General features: G+C 45.9%; 1 protein-coding gene across 1 annotated transcript in view; it reads left to right on the top strand.

Annotated features, from left to right (window-relative positions):
- Positions 1-14,337, top strand: part of pdlim2 (PDZ and LIM domain 2 (mystique)) — a 29,940-nt gene extending 15,603 nt beyond the window's left edge. The window contains exons 7-10 of the mRNA XM_056419820.1: positions 6,822-6,940; positions 11,899-12,047; positions 12,678-12,789; positions 13,259-14,337. Coding sequence (XP_056275795.1) covers positions 6,822-6,940; positions 11,899-12,047; positions 12,678-12,789; positions 13,259-13,451 — 573 coding nt within the window. The 3' untranslated portion in view covers positions 13,452-14,337. The remainder of the gene's footprint in view (positions 1-6,821; positions 6,941-11,898; positions 12,048-12,677; positions 12,790-13,258) is intronic.
- The last annotated feature ends 290 nt before the right edge of the window (positions 14,338-14,627 follow it).

The following is a 14,627-nucleotide window of genomic DNA, read 5'->3' as shown; positions in this document are numbered from 1 at the left end:
CTTTAAGTGCCCATCTTCCTCCAGTTCAATTGATTTATAAGGTGGCATTGATCCACATGATTAGTTGGTAGTTCTGTATTGTCATGCCACGATGCGGTCGCTTTCATGCACCTTAATATCTACTCTATTACAAAAGGAGACAGGGCATCCTAGACTCCTGGCAGCCGGCGTGAGATTGTATCTCAACTGGCTGGCCACCGTTGGATTCGGAGCATCTGCTTATATCAAGGAATGACCACAATGAGATTTCTGCTGCGATGAGCAGAGCCCAAACCAGACGTGACCCACCGCCGGGCCATTAGGACCAGGCTCCACGTCTGGCTTTGCAGTTGCTGCACTCTGAGGTTCTTGAGGGTTGCCTTCGTGGGCTGCCTGATCCTGTGCTGGCATCGGGGGTTTCTTTATAAATCACTCCTCGTGCAGGATGGCCAGCTCCTGCAGGGTGACACCCGTTCCTCTTTATGCTAAACTGGGCGCTGTGGCCTTGGCTGTGTGACGTGCGTCACCAATCTCTTTATCCAGAGAGGGCAGGGTAAGTCTCCTTCCACACATCCTCCACCCCTTACAATAGTCTGTCCACTACTCTCCTTGCAGCCTGCATGCCAGCCGCTGGCAATGTCCTGCTCTATTCTGGAGGTTGTGGTGGACTGGAGTGCAAAGCTGCGGTCATCCCTTTTGGAGCAGCGACGGAGACTTGGCATGGAGGAATAGAACTAAGTTTATGTTTTTGAATCGAGTCAAAATGTAAAACTTTATAATGCACCACTGTTTATTTAGGATTTAATTCATAAGAAAGTCTTTATCTTCAGGATTTGAGATAAATGCACCTCACCTGTTTGGTGGCTTCTCCTCCATCCCTAAATACAGACTTGCGTATCGCCTCCTTGACGATGATTTCTTGGACTGATGTCGTATTTCAGGGCTGACATGAGTTGGGCTGTTTGCTTTGGCAGGCCGCCGCTGTGCCAAGCCGGTGTCAGGGGAGCGGTGCCGGCCGCGGTCAGTCGAGCGATGTTTTCGTCTTCCTCCTCTCTGCACAGTGAGCTCTGTGACTGGACAGTGTGAGCCCTTTTCACATGGACTCGTAGCGTTGAGCTTGGGGTCCATTGTGGCCAGTGCACGGGCGGCACGCCTCTCCTCGACCCCACTGACGGATCAGCTCTCCTTGTTGTTCTTTCCCCTCGAGTGGAAAAGCAAACTGGGGCACTTTTGAGCTTTTTTCCGGCCCCCGGTTGCACTCGTGGAGACACTAAGCCCTGCAAGTTTTATGGGGAAATGTTGGCCAGGAGAGATGGGCCTTTTTACTAGTTGGCGCTGTTTACGAAGGTCGTCGAACAGTGTGTCAACATTCCAGATGTTGTCAAGGAAACGATATGTATAACTGCCTGTTGTGTGTTCATGCCAGCAAAAACCGACATGTCGGCATAGTGTATATCCCCTTTGTTATGTACAGGACAAGACTTACAGTAGTGTGATGGTTTCTAATGCTGCATTTATTTGTCATAAATCATAGTTGTTAAGCTACTACACTCGGACTCGATAAATGCATGTATGGCTGACATTCTAGATTGATGTTTTAGCCATTCACAGCAATTCCCATGAAAATATGAGTTTATTAGTATCTTATTGCATTGTAAGTCACAGTATTGTTACTAAGTATATTTACTGTACTTCTGAAACCAGAGTGAGACGTACCAGGTGGTTTCTATCTAATTACTGCAGTTGTGCTGTTGTGAGGCTCATTAACCATTGGAGCGCATTCACTTTTTATGGAGGGATTTCCACCGGTGACCTGTTAAAACATTCAAAAGTAACTGAGAAGACTCATCCTGGTGACTATACATTATAAGTACCGTGAAACACAGAGCGTTCAGTGCAGCCCTAATGAATTGCAGATGTCTAATGAGCTTGATGAGCTTCTCTGGTTGGGGCCTTGTGGAGAATTTAATGGGGATGAGAAATGTGTTGCTTGTAGCACCCTTTGTGGATAAATAAATCCTCAGCCTCTTATTCATTTCTCATCATGTCGTTGGCATTTGGTGGCTGTGTCCATGTGAGCGTCTCCCTCTGACCACCGACACTACGATCACACGAGAAGGCTTTGGCTTCTCTCAGAAATCTCGGTGCCATTTAAAATTCACACGCACTCAATTGGGTTCATATTTATCGTGTGCTGACCTGCAGCAATCGTGGCATTACGGTTCAGAAAAACTTTGACCCGATTGTTTTCTCAAAATATTCCCTCTAACTAACCCCTGGAAAACTCTTCAATGTGCGTTTTCATTGAGTTTTCAGAGGGAATTACTGTATCGTCAGTCATCCTGTTGTCTTCGTCTCTCTGCTGCTTCTTTGGCCTCTAATCTTGTACATGTGGTTTACGTCTGCAGCAGTCGGACGGTGTGTGTGGCCATGGTGAACAAATTGAGAGGGGGGGAGGTATTAGCACTGGCATCACAGACATCCGTCATTTTATTCCATGTTATTGAATGCTGCAGTGTAAGTCGGGGCCAATAAGAGGATTTAGCTCGATTGTGCTGTATGGACTGGGTACTGTATATGAAGAGTATATTACATCCCTATTTTTTTATGTTCAGCTAAGCATGCCCGAAGGTTGGAAAACTAGATCCCCTCCTACGTATAGTAAATGTTGTACTTGAACACACTTGTAAAATAGCTTGAATCAGCCTCTATAGGAGCTGTATTACGTCCACTTGTCTTGTGGTCCTCTCGTTTAGTGTCACGCTTTACATAAAGCAGCTGCAGTGTGATGGGAGGCAATTGAAGCAAGCTGAAGCATGTTAATGATTTTTGATGTCGAACAATCGTGTTTGATTTGTTACAGAACATGGACCCGGTGATGCACCATCGCTCAGACATAATTACAAGGCAGGGTCCATCAGTGACGGTGGATAACGAGTAGGTTGCAGTCAGCCTCGGGCCTCTGCTCGGGACCTCCACCGATGCACACGGCTGGATAGGAAACGCTGTACAGCACTCTGATTATTACTCGGCCCAGGATGTCTGCTGCCCCCCCCCCCGCCAACAGTTCTGCCACTTTCTTAAGGCAGCATCAAGCGCCCCAAAATGAAAGCTCCCCAAGGCATCAGCCCTGTGTGCTGCTGGCCAGTGCCCTGTAATGGAAGCTGCAGGGTGGTAATGCCGATGATGATGATGATGATGATGATGATGAGGGGCTTGCTTGGAGCCAGACTAAAGGCTCATCCACTGGCACTGTCCTCTACGTCTCCCATGGGCCTTGATATGAAACGGCTGCCCTCACTGCGCTTCACCATTTCCTGTTTGTGTCTTGACGTGGGCAATGAGCCACATGCTTGTTCCTGTGATGGAGGGATTGTCCTTTTGACAGTTTAACTGCCATTTTCCTGATCATAAGCCAATCGCACTGTATCAATCATTTACTTAAATCATCATGATATTCAGGCTCAGTCATCCACAAAAGCTCTTGGAGAAACGGAACATTTACAAGAAATTTATTGTAAAAATGAGTTTTATTGCCGGTATCCCTAATAGTTTTGTAGAATTTAAATCATTGGTTCTATAAAGTTGGTAAAATGCACTAATGGCTAAATGAAGAGTTTTCTCTCCCCTCAGGGGAATGAGCCTCAGACAGCCGAGCCATTTGCACTTCATGGGCCACTGGGCAACATTCATAGGAATAAACACTGCATCTTGTTCTCTTCATACATCCGTGGCATACCCTGTTTCTCTCCCACTGCATGCTGGGATAGGTTCCAGCCCCCTTGCCCCTTCCAGGAAAAAAGCAGTTATACAAAATGGATAAATGGAAAGTTAAATAAGCTGCAGCCTTCAACACGACCTTCCACAACTCGTCTGCCATCTTCGCTGCAGATGTCTTGCTGTTCGCATTCTGCAGGCCGTTGAGATGTCAACATTAAAGCCTCATTGAAGCATTTCTCTCTCAACAAGCAAAGTTAAAGTTTGGAAAAAACTCGATGGTTTTATTAACAAAACAACTCTTTCCCAGGACTGTGGGTGAGTTTAACGGTGGCCTGGCAACATTGGCAAACAACACAATACTGGATTTGGTTTCAAATGTTGTGAAATCCTAATTGGATCACGGAAGTTACAGGTGACATCACCCTTTTCCAACTTAACCCCATCCACAGTAAAAAGAAGCTGATTGAGTTTTTCTGAGCCCATAACGGTGATGTGTGAATGTCAAGATGCATGGATTCACAGTGGCAGACTTGTGGGTTGGATATGGTATTCTCTATGCAGCTCGAGCACGGCACAGCATACCTCTTGCCAGCCGGAGGAAACGGGAAGAATTGGCAGCTTTTCTCTGGTGGTCTCTCCCATCTGTGAAACACGCCCCCAACCAAGACAACATCATGGCCTTTCCTCGGCCACCTGTGTGCTTCTTGCATGCGAGTGGTGCAGCTGACCAGGTGTGTTCTGCATTGTAGCTCTCCGATCAGCCGTGTGATGGTTAACAATGGAGCAGTGATGATTTTAGAACAGATGTTTTGGGGAGCCCTGTTTAAGGCCATAAAAACCAGCATGTTACTGCTATACAAGCCGGGAGACTGGGATGATGGCGATTTGAGAAACTGCTCTGCTAGACCACGTCTACAAAAAACACTTGATAAGGACAAGCTCATTCACAGCTGAATCTCACCATCTCAGTGGAGCGCTGGTTTCCTCTCTCCCTCCTCCCTTTATGTTTCTCTTTACTTCATTGCATTCCTCTGGAGTCTCATAGATCAGTTGTGATTATCTGTAATTCTTCTGCTGTTGGTGAGCATGACGATCGACATTCAGTAGCCAGATACTTGTATAACAAAGGCTTGGTTTGCATTAGTGTGAATCCATCTGCAGATACTATGTGGCTTCACTCTGACTTCCTGAAATAATACAGAAAGCATGCATGTCCATCAGGTATCTGTATGTGATTGGTTCACAGCAGGAGAGGACATGGATGTCTCTATTCTTGAACTCTGACGATAAAGCATATGAGCCTGTGGTTATCCCGAGTTTATCCTACTTGGTTTCTCCTGAGAGGAATCTCAAGGAGACCTCCCAATGATTACTTCTGGTAAAGGCTTCCTGGCGTGCACCACTAATCTGCCCACTCGCTAAGGAAAAAGGAGGACAATTGGATTCAATTGAGAACAGAGACGTTGTTCAAAGAGTTTCTGAATTGGAAGCGGGTGCTTGCATTGGAAACGCAAATCTTTCACTCAATCAGTGCCACTGTCTGCATGGAGCTCCAGCACCAACTCTGTCATGTACCAGTTGAAAGACATGGGTGGAGACGCCCCCCCCCCCCCCTGTTGGATGGAGCCCGTGTAACACCGGTGCCAGCTGGTGACGGTTCAGGGAGAAAAACCTCAAGTGAGTCCAACTGGAAGCGGTCCTCCTCCCTGAGCCGTCTGTGGGCCGTTTGATTCAAACTCGATGCTTTCCTGGCCTGCACGGCTCTAAAATAAAGTCACAGATTTGATTCCCAGCAAAGTGGGAGTTATGAACGCGTTTGGATTTTACTTTGCGTCAAATCATTTTGTTAGATTGAATGTTTGCAGTGTTTGACTCTGCTGTCTGTGCTCAGGCAGTGGTCAGTATTGCAGGTGGACATGGTTGGATGCCAGACAGCATTGTGGTTAAAAACAATTAGTTTGTTGGAATTCCTCACAGTAAAAGTGTCTGGGTTGAGTTATGTGCTGCGCAGACTTGGTCCAGGTGCGCCGGGTGTTTAGTGTAAACATGTGCCGGAGGTCACTTTCACTAGCTGCACATTTATGATGTAATTAAAGTTGAATACATTAACCTTTGCCTGCAGTGTTGTAACTGTGCGTCCTGCCTATTGGTTTGTGCTAAGAACAGCTCTAATAAAACGATGTCACTGGCCCTATGCTGAGACCGTAGTTTATGAGCCTGTGTACAGTCGGTGTGCAGCGCCCTCTGCTGTCAAAAGCCAAACGCTCTTCATAACTTCACTTTCCTTCCTGAATTACACTATTGTTTGTACATTACTCCAAGTGTTCAGTTTGGCTCTAAGAGGTTCTGGCTGTGTGGAATGTCTCCTCATTTCGTGGCGATGGACAGTGTTTATAACTACCATGAATAATTGTGAGATTTGCACATCTGGAAGCCATTGATGTTCATGCTGGCTCTTTCTTTCCCGTGCCAAATATTTGTTGCCACACAATCCATCAGCTGAGGGGCTGGAGCTCCGATATGACTGTCATCAGGAGAAACACTGATGATGCTGGTTGCTGTGACTGTTGAGACTGATCAGGAATGACAGAGGAATGTTGGGCGTGACTCGCGCAATAGAAGCGTTGAGACCACAGGGCATCGCATACAATCACACACCGAACACGTCTATTTATGCTTCACTGAAAGTATTTCAGTCGAATCATCGATGACGAAGAAGTCAAATGGATCTATGCTGTATTTATTCATCTGTAGCTGATTTTAGTCGACGGATAAATCTCTCGACAGAATACATCCTTCGCAATAGTATCTCAATTATTCATCCTAGTCATACGGTGCATTCCCCTCAGATTTAGAGCTTGAAACGAGGATGCTACATCTGTTCAGTGCCAATACGCTGCTTGGAGTCGCCGCGATCCAAAACTACTGCTGGTGAATTCCTGCTTCTCTACAGATCACACTGGAGCTCTTATTGAACTTTTTTTTTCATGGTCCAGCACTTAAACCCGTTCTCAATAGATTCTTCAACTCTGAACTACAAACTTGATTTCAGCTGCTGCATGTTTGATGCTCATGCTCGCTCGGTCTCTTTCTGTTGTTGACGCTTCCCTCTTCCTCCACAGGACCTCTCCCCTTCAGACTACGTGAATAATTCCGTGTCCAGCAGAACCTCGACCCCACCGGGCCGCTACTCGCCCCACAGCCCCGTTGATCAGGATGTGCCCGTGTCCCCTCGTCGCAGGTAAAGGCCACTCACAATTTTACACCAATATGACGAAAGCACCATGGTCTGCTATGGATACACACCTCTAATCTTTTCTTGCAATGAATCATGAACAAGCTATTCCGAGTATCAGTGTGGACTGTAACTATTGGAATAGTGGGGAAAAAGACACACATACGTCAATTAAATGTTTGAATTCTAACAACCACATGCTTTTACATTCCAAAGTATACTCAACGTGCAGATCTACCAATATATTGTTCTCTTTCTTTAGTTCATAAAACCAGTCACTCTTCAGAAGTGTAAAGCACAGTCCAAAGTGTCCACATGTTGACAGCACCATGATGGTGTCCTAAGTGTGTATGTTGTTGAAAGACATTCAGTGCCATCTGCAGGCCAGAAGGGGTTAGTTACACTCACAGGTTCAAGCCTACAAATCCACATGTCCTGGTCCTTGCCAATAGGTCAATTCAGTTTATTTTATATGGCCCAACATCACAAATTTGCCTCGGAGTGCTTTACAATCTGCACACATACGACATCCCTGTCCCAGGACCTCACTTCGGATCAGGAAAAACTCCCAAGAAGAAGATTAAACCTTTTTCATGGAGAAAAAAGGGAAGAAACCTAGGAGGGCGGGGCATCAGCAGCGCCATGGCATCAGACCCAGCCAGGTCCAATGGACCCTATGAGACGTCACAAAGACTCCGGAGAGGAAGCAGAGTTAATGATGTGCAATGGAGAGATGACGATTCATCCATAAGGAGAGAGAAGAGGAGAGAGGTGCTCAGTGTATCCTAAAACGTCCCCCAGCAACCTATCAGCCTATAGCAGCATCTCCAGGGGCAGGACCAGGTGAACCTGATTCAGCCCTATAACTGTAAGATCATCAAAGAGGGATGTCTTGAGTCTCCATGAGGTGACGGTCTGCCTCCCGGACTGAAGGTGAAGCTGGTTCCATAGAAGAGGAGCTTGATGCCTGAAGGCTCTGGCTCCCATCCTACTCTTTAAGACTCTAGGAACCACAAGTAGCCCCACATTTAGTGGGGCAGCTCTCTAGTGGGGCAACATGGTACTACAAGCTCCTTAAGATATGATGGAGCATCACCAATCAAGGCTTTGTAGGTTAGGAGAAGACTTTTAAATGAATAATCATTTCATACACAAAGGAAAACAATATAAGAAGCTTTCACTAAAAGCTCAGTAATAACTGCCTTCCGTAAAGAAAATGCATTCCGTTAATGTTTGAGTCTGTATTTACTGCTGAATTATTATATGGAAGTGATAATCTCTTCCAACAACACAATGGTATCTACTTGCACCTCCACTATGGTTACGTCGATCTCTCTCCCTGTTTCCATATGAAGCGGTCACCATCAGGCTGACGGTATGTTTCATTGTAGGGATATTGAGCTGTATTACATGAAGTTATGATCAGCTCCGTTTTGCCCATTTTTGCAATTCAGCTCGTTCGTTGCAAATCTCTTCTGGAAACATTCCTTTGTATGTTTGTAATACTTGTTCTTCCTTTCAAAAGTTCTGTGTGGAAAATCAGTTGAAAGAGCCGATGGATTGATACACAACGCACTCCTGTAGTGCACAACTGTTTGTCAGCTTGTGACTTCACTGCTGTGTCGCAGCTGACCACCGGTGCTCTGAGTGGTTTGCAGCTGCACTCTGAGTCAACAACAACAGATTAACTTTCAGCCTTTGGGAAACACTATTGTGTCCCCTGCCTGCACTCCAGTTTGCTGTTCCTGTTTCGCCCCCTCTGAGGTCCTGCAGCTGTCATTTGACAGCTCATAGCGGGCAGGTGTTGCCATCTGACCATTTCTTGGATTCACTCACCAACATTTTTTTTTTTCTTCTCTCTGCAGAAATAAAAATATTTTTAGTCTCACACAATCCCCTGTGTCCACTCCTTCTGCCGGCGCTGTGTTTTCACAGCGCGGGATGGTTGACTTTGGCCCCAGTTCCCCTGGATTACCACGGCTAGTGATATGACATGTCAGCAACTGCAGTCGTAATCAAAACACCCCATATTTGTACTCCCCCCCCCCCCCCCCTGATTGGCCTCCAGTCTGAGCCCCCACCTCAGTCACCCAGCCTCTCCCAGCTGCTCCACAGCCAATCACAGACTCGGTGACACCCATATGTCCACTCCCTTCATGTCGTATGGCCAATGAGTTTTACTCCAGAGGCACACCTTTCAGTTAAGATTCTTGTTTTTCCGTCTCGTCCGGTGAAGCTAGAGGTGCGTGTTGGGCATCTAATGTAGGGTTTTGTTCTCCGCTTGTACAGCATTACAATACAGAGACACTTCCTCTAAAGAGTAGCTGAGCTCTCTTTCTTTGTTCCGTTTGAGGTGAGTCTTGTCATTTTCAGTTGTCATTTTGATTTCTTTCGTCAGGATGTCCCAGCTGTGGTTTAGTTGTTGTACTACACAGTTTGAGAAATGTGGTTGAAGTTTGGTTGTGATCTTATGTGTTTTGGCTAAGCTCATGTGCTTCGACTAGATCATTGCAGCTATGTGCATGGAAACACATTCATCTACATCGTGTAGATGTTACAACATTGTACTGCACAATTCTCAGATGACCTACTGATGCATGATACGTTTTGAAAATGCTTCCTCTGCCAGTGTGTGTGTGTGTGTGTGTGTGCACCCAACTGCTAGTTCAGATGCATGCCGTCCCCTCTCCCCCTCACTTCTGTTTTTGTTTTCCTTCCATTTGGTGTGAGAATGCAATTTCAAGAGGGATGGATAGCGAGGCGAAAATGGAAATGCGTTGCTTAGGGTGGAGCTGCTGAGCATGTGGAGAACTTGGACGGCGTGCTAGAGGTCTGTTTTCAATTTGAACCTCGTTTCGTGATTCAGAGGACCGGGGCTGAGCGTTTCTCTCGGTCGTGCGTTGTCTGTTTGCCATCTCCCGTTTCAGCTACGTCCGTTTGGCGGCAATCCTCGAGCTGAAATGCCGGCAGGAGCGATACACGTACACGGCCAAGCGTGACGCTTATGAACATGTGAGATGTCGTTTTACATGCAGCGTATAATGATAGGGACGCTGACACAAGGTTTTAATTGACCTGAAAACCCTATTGTATTGTCATATTACATATTTGACATGTGTTCTCTGCATGTAACTCATCCGTAGGAGCAGTGGGCTGCTGTGAAGCAACTGGGGGGGTCAGTGTTTTGCTCAAGGACACTTCAACCTGCAAACTATGGCGAGAGTGGGGATCGAACCCTCTCCCCTTGAGCTGCAGCCGCCCACATGTGTGCTTGTGTTTGACGGATTGAAGTCAAAAGCCTAAAACAAGCAAGATGTGAAAATTGCCGCAGCACAAATCTGGCCAAGTATCACTAGAGAACACAAGTCGGCTCATGTCTGCGGTTCATAAATATCATCGACTTCAAAGGCTTTGAAACCAAATGTGATGCGACTTCATTTGTCAAACGATCTCTTCCAGTAAAGTGGTTAATGGTGTAAAAAGCACCACTATTCCTCCCCTGCTCGGCCAACATGAAGCTTATACAATATACTTATTTCAGATCCAGGGAACAAGAGTAGAGACGCAACACAACTTGTTTGTTAAAAATCCGTCAGTCGAGCTTCTTGATTTTTTTGGTTAGCTTTACAACGTTGTAACTCTTAGTGAAGGGAAGCCGAAAGGTTTACATATTAAGTCACAACAACAGTTCACATGATGGAAGTTTAGGTCATTGTCTCCGAGCAGATTCTTCACAGCTGTTGGCTAAAGAGTAAATATTTGGGCAGATGGGTTGTTTGTGACAACAGCAGGCACAGGTGGAAGAAATCAAACCACACCTGGCTCGAGTACCGGGCCAACCGGTTCCTACTGAACGCTCACCAGCTCCTCCAGACAAACGCTGACAGGAGAACATTCTTTGTGGGCGTTTTTTTTATTTTTACTTGCGGTCTGGATTTGAATGCATGCATTTCTTCAGCAGTGATTTGAAGCTGTGAACAATAAATGCTTTTCCTCCAGACCAGGCCAGGGATAAATAAGTTGCTTGTAAAGAGAGCCGCTGTTGTTTAATGAACTGTCAGCATTTCCTGGTGGTCGGTGAAAGCTTCCTCTTTCCGCCTGTTCATTGACAGGAAGTCATTTGGTGGCTGTTTAGTAGCATCAGCTCAAGCTACAACGCTAAAGTCCGTTATTGTCCATCATGCGGCCATCCAGTGGGACTTAATTTAATTTACGCTGACAGTGTAGTATATTTTCATCTACTGTATATCAGTTTATATGAAACCTACAAATCAGCGCTCAAGGTTCAAGAATCATATGACATGCCTCGAGTTGGGGCTCGAACCTACGTAGTCCAAAACAACAACCTGGTGTGTAAACAAAAACCTGCCTGAGTGGAGATTCTGCCTCTCTGTTGATTGGACCCTGAGGGTCGGATCAATGAGTGTCTCCTGACTGTTGGGTAACGAGAAGCTGAAGACATGAATATTAGACTCCTCTCAATTCGGCATCCTGAGAATCTCCAGATGGTCCGGACGTCTGTTTCTGCCCTGTACCTTTGAGAATAAACTATATACTCTTAAAGTGCAGTGTCTCTCGAGCGATCCTTTCTTCATCATCAATTCCATCATCATCCTCCGGCTGGCGAGAAGATACGACAACGGTTTCTGAAAATATTTAACCGCTCCTATATTGCCAAGATGTCGCAGTCTATATCGGGAACGGTGGCTCTTGTACGGGGATATGATGGGGTCCTGTTTGGGGGAATGATGTGAGGTTGGATACTGTCTGGCCTCTACTTGATGCGTCGAGGTCAACGTCTCGGAGCCAGCCGCCGCCTCTTTCTTCTTTTCCTCTGGATTCAGTGAAGCCAGACTCGACTATTTCATAAATGTACATTTTCGGCTGAACACGTCGCCGAGATGTCACGGCATGACTTTCAGGAACGTGATAACGTTTAACGTTTATATTTGGTCCTTCCACAGCAGTTCGAGCTCTGACTTCACCATGCAGAAGTTCGACAGGGAATCTGAGGTGTACAAAATGATTCAGGAGAATAAGGAGTCCCGCGCGGCGCCTCGTCAGTCCAACACCTTTAAAATGCTGCAAGAGGTCCTGGAGGCTGACGAGAAAGGTTAGAACTAATGGGCACAGATAAAAAGAGATTTGCTATCTATAGTCGACTATTCTCATTCATATACTGTGAATTTAAAATCTGTTTTTATCCTGCATAATGTGTGATACGAGTACATTCATGTGTTTTTATGGGGAAGCTTCTCAGGATTGCATGAATTGTTTTAACATTTCAAACGGATCTTTATCTTAACCCCTTTTGCTCAGGATTCAGTTATTCTGTCAAATGCAACGTAGAATGATATCTCTCGATTGTTTTGGATACACCTCCATTTCGAAGTCACCCCTGTTAAAAGTGCATTGTTGCCATATGGCCACCAGCTGTGCAGGAGGAGAGGAACGCTCTCCAGTGTACAGTTCAGATTGTGGACGCATCATGGAATGCATCCGATGTCCTTTTCCCAGCCCTCTGCTTTTGATAAATGGCGGCACAAGTGCATCCAGATAGCACGGACATTCTTTCATGACGTGTTAACGGCCGTGGAGCGCGTCCCATGGGTGATGAGCTTGTGACGACGAGTGGGAAACGTTAACGAGCTGCGCTGACGCAGACGCAGACTGATTGATGAGCTCAACAGAGATGAAGGTCCCAACATCCCACTTAGCGTGTGTGTGTGTGTGTCGACTCCAGAGGCAGCGCTGCAGTTCCCAGGGAAGCTTTCGCCCAACGTCCCCAAACAAAGCACATCAGTGGGAGGAGTCAAGAAAAATCACACCTGTGAGAAATGTGGCTCCAGCATTGCGTAAGTTCACTGGAGGAACTAAAGCTGGGTGGGCTATTAAAATAATGTCACCATAACACCCGGTTATGACCATTACATCTAGTTATTTCATGTACTGAAATGAGTCTACAAGTCATATTTTATGAATGCTTGAGTGTTTATAATTTAGATTATTACGAAGATAAATGTGACAGTGGGGCAGTTTTAGTTAATTCTGAAGCGGATCAAATGTTTTGTTTTAAGTGTATTGTCATGGTACAGATGTCATCTGTATTGTCACCTGTTTGAGAGTTGCACTGCATTGTAAAAATGTTATCGTCCTATTGGCAAAACATTTGATCCTAGGAAAGTGTCATTAGAACACAAACATGCAAATGACGGTGTCGTCTTGTCACTAATGTAACCGTGGGTTTTATCGGTGCTAACTTTTCCAAATCTGAGTGTGCGTTGGGATTGCCGTCTGACGCTCCCGTGTTCCGCCTCTTCGCAGCACACTGGCCGTGCGCATAGGAGACGACCGCTTCCGCCATTCAGAGTGCTACACTTGCACAGATTGCGGTCTTAACCTCAAGATGAGAGGCCACTTTTGCGTCGGCGATCTGATGTACTGTGAGAAGCACGCCAGCGAGAGGTACCAAGGCCAAGGAAGCTCCCCTCAAGCCGCCGTGTCCCCGCGCCAATGAGCGCCACCCCGCTCCGGACGACCCACACCATGTGACTCGCTTCCAGACCTTGGGATGGGGCGTGGAGGTGGACACGAGTCTACGGAATGGCAGAGGATGTTTATTTTTGTGATCACATTTAACCATACTTTGCAATATTATGATTAACTTTCTTGCCTTTCTTATAAAGCATTGGGGCTTTGTTTTTCATACGACCCGTCCGCCGGTCTCTTCAGATTATTCTTAGCTCTAATGCTGCACAGCTGCCATGGACTCGAGCCACATCCCGTTGTGCTCAGGCCAGATTTAGATGACGCCGACGCTTTAGAGAAACTGAACAGGACTGGCTCGCCGAGGATCTGGAAGATCCTTTGAATCGCCTGCAGACACAAAAGGGACCAAAATCTCACACTGCATGCCATTTTCAAAATGTACTGTACACAAACGGGGCTGTGTGTTTGGATGCTTGCCTTCACATGCAGGAGTGTGGCTTCTGCTTGCTTTCCTGCATCTGTGTGTGTGCATATGAGAGAGAGAAGGGAAGGAGGGTCCAAGTTATTACCGATACAATGGAGTTTGTGAATTTTGTGCTAGTCAGGCCAAAAGCCCTCGCGTTTTTCTATTTCTTTTGAAGGCAGAATTTCATAGAAATAATGTAAAAATACATATTTTCTGGTTCGTTTTGTTAATGAGGGGACTTAATATTAATTGAATATATACAATTATTTTTGATGTTTTTGTGATTGAACTGTATTCTATAATGACCATTTAAAATGCATAATGTATGCACAGGACATGTCGTGTGAAAATAATTGATACTCCACCTGTCCAGTTAACGCAGTATTCGGAGAGATTATAATGTTCGCATTACTTGTGGCACTTAATAAAATCGCACAACCTAAAGCTTCTTCTGTGGTTATGACTGTTGGGATCCGAAGCGTACGTGTCTTCCCAGATCCTTACTGGCGCTTTACTTGTTGGTGATGTCTGCCCTGTCAAAGTATTTTTATCGACTTCAAACCAGAAAGGTTTGTTGTCCCTTTGCTCTACAAGTATGGCAGATGTTTGACTCGTCTTTTTGAGTTGACTTGGCCTTTTGTAACAGCCAAGCTGTTGTTGCCGCGTAGCAGTAAAACACAGGTGGAACTAATTAGATAAATGATTGCATCGTCAGCGCGTTGAGTTCCAGCTGTGCGC

Source organism: Pseudoliparis swirei, chromosome 7 (assembly GCF_029220125.1).
Source record: "Pseudoliparis swirei isolate HS2019 ecotype Mariana Trench chromosome 7, NWPU_hadal_v1, whole genome shotgun sequence".
NCBI classification, from domain to species: domain Eukaryota; kingdom Metazoa; phylum Chordata; class Actinopteri; order Perciformes; family Liparidae; genus Pseudoliparis; species Pseudoliparis swirei.
Note: the sequence above shows the minus strand (reverse complement) of the source record. Positions and strands in the feature narration are given on the sequence as shown.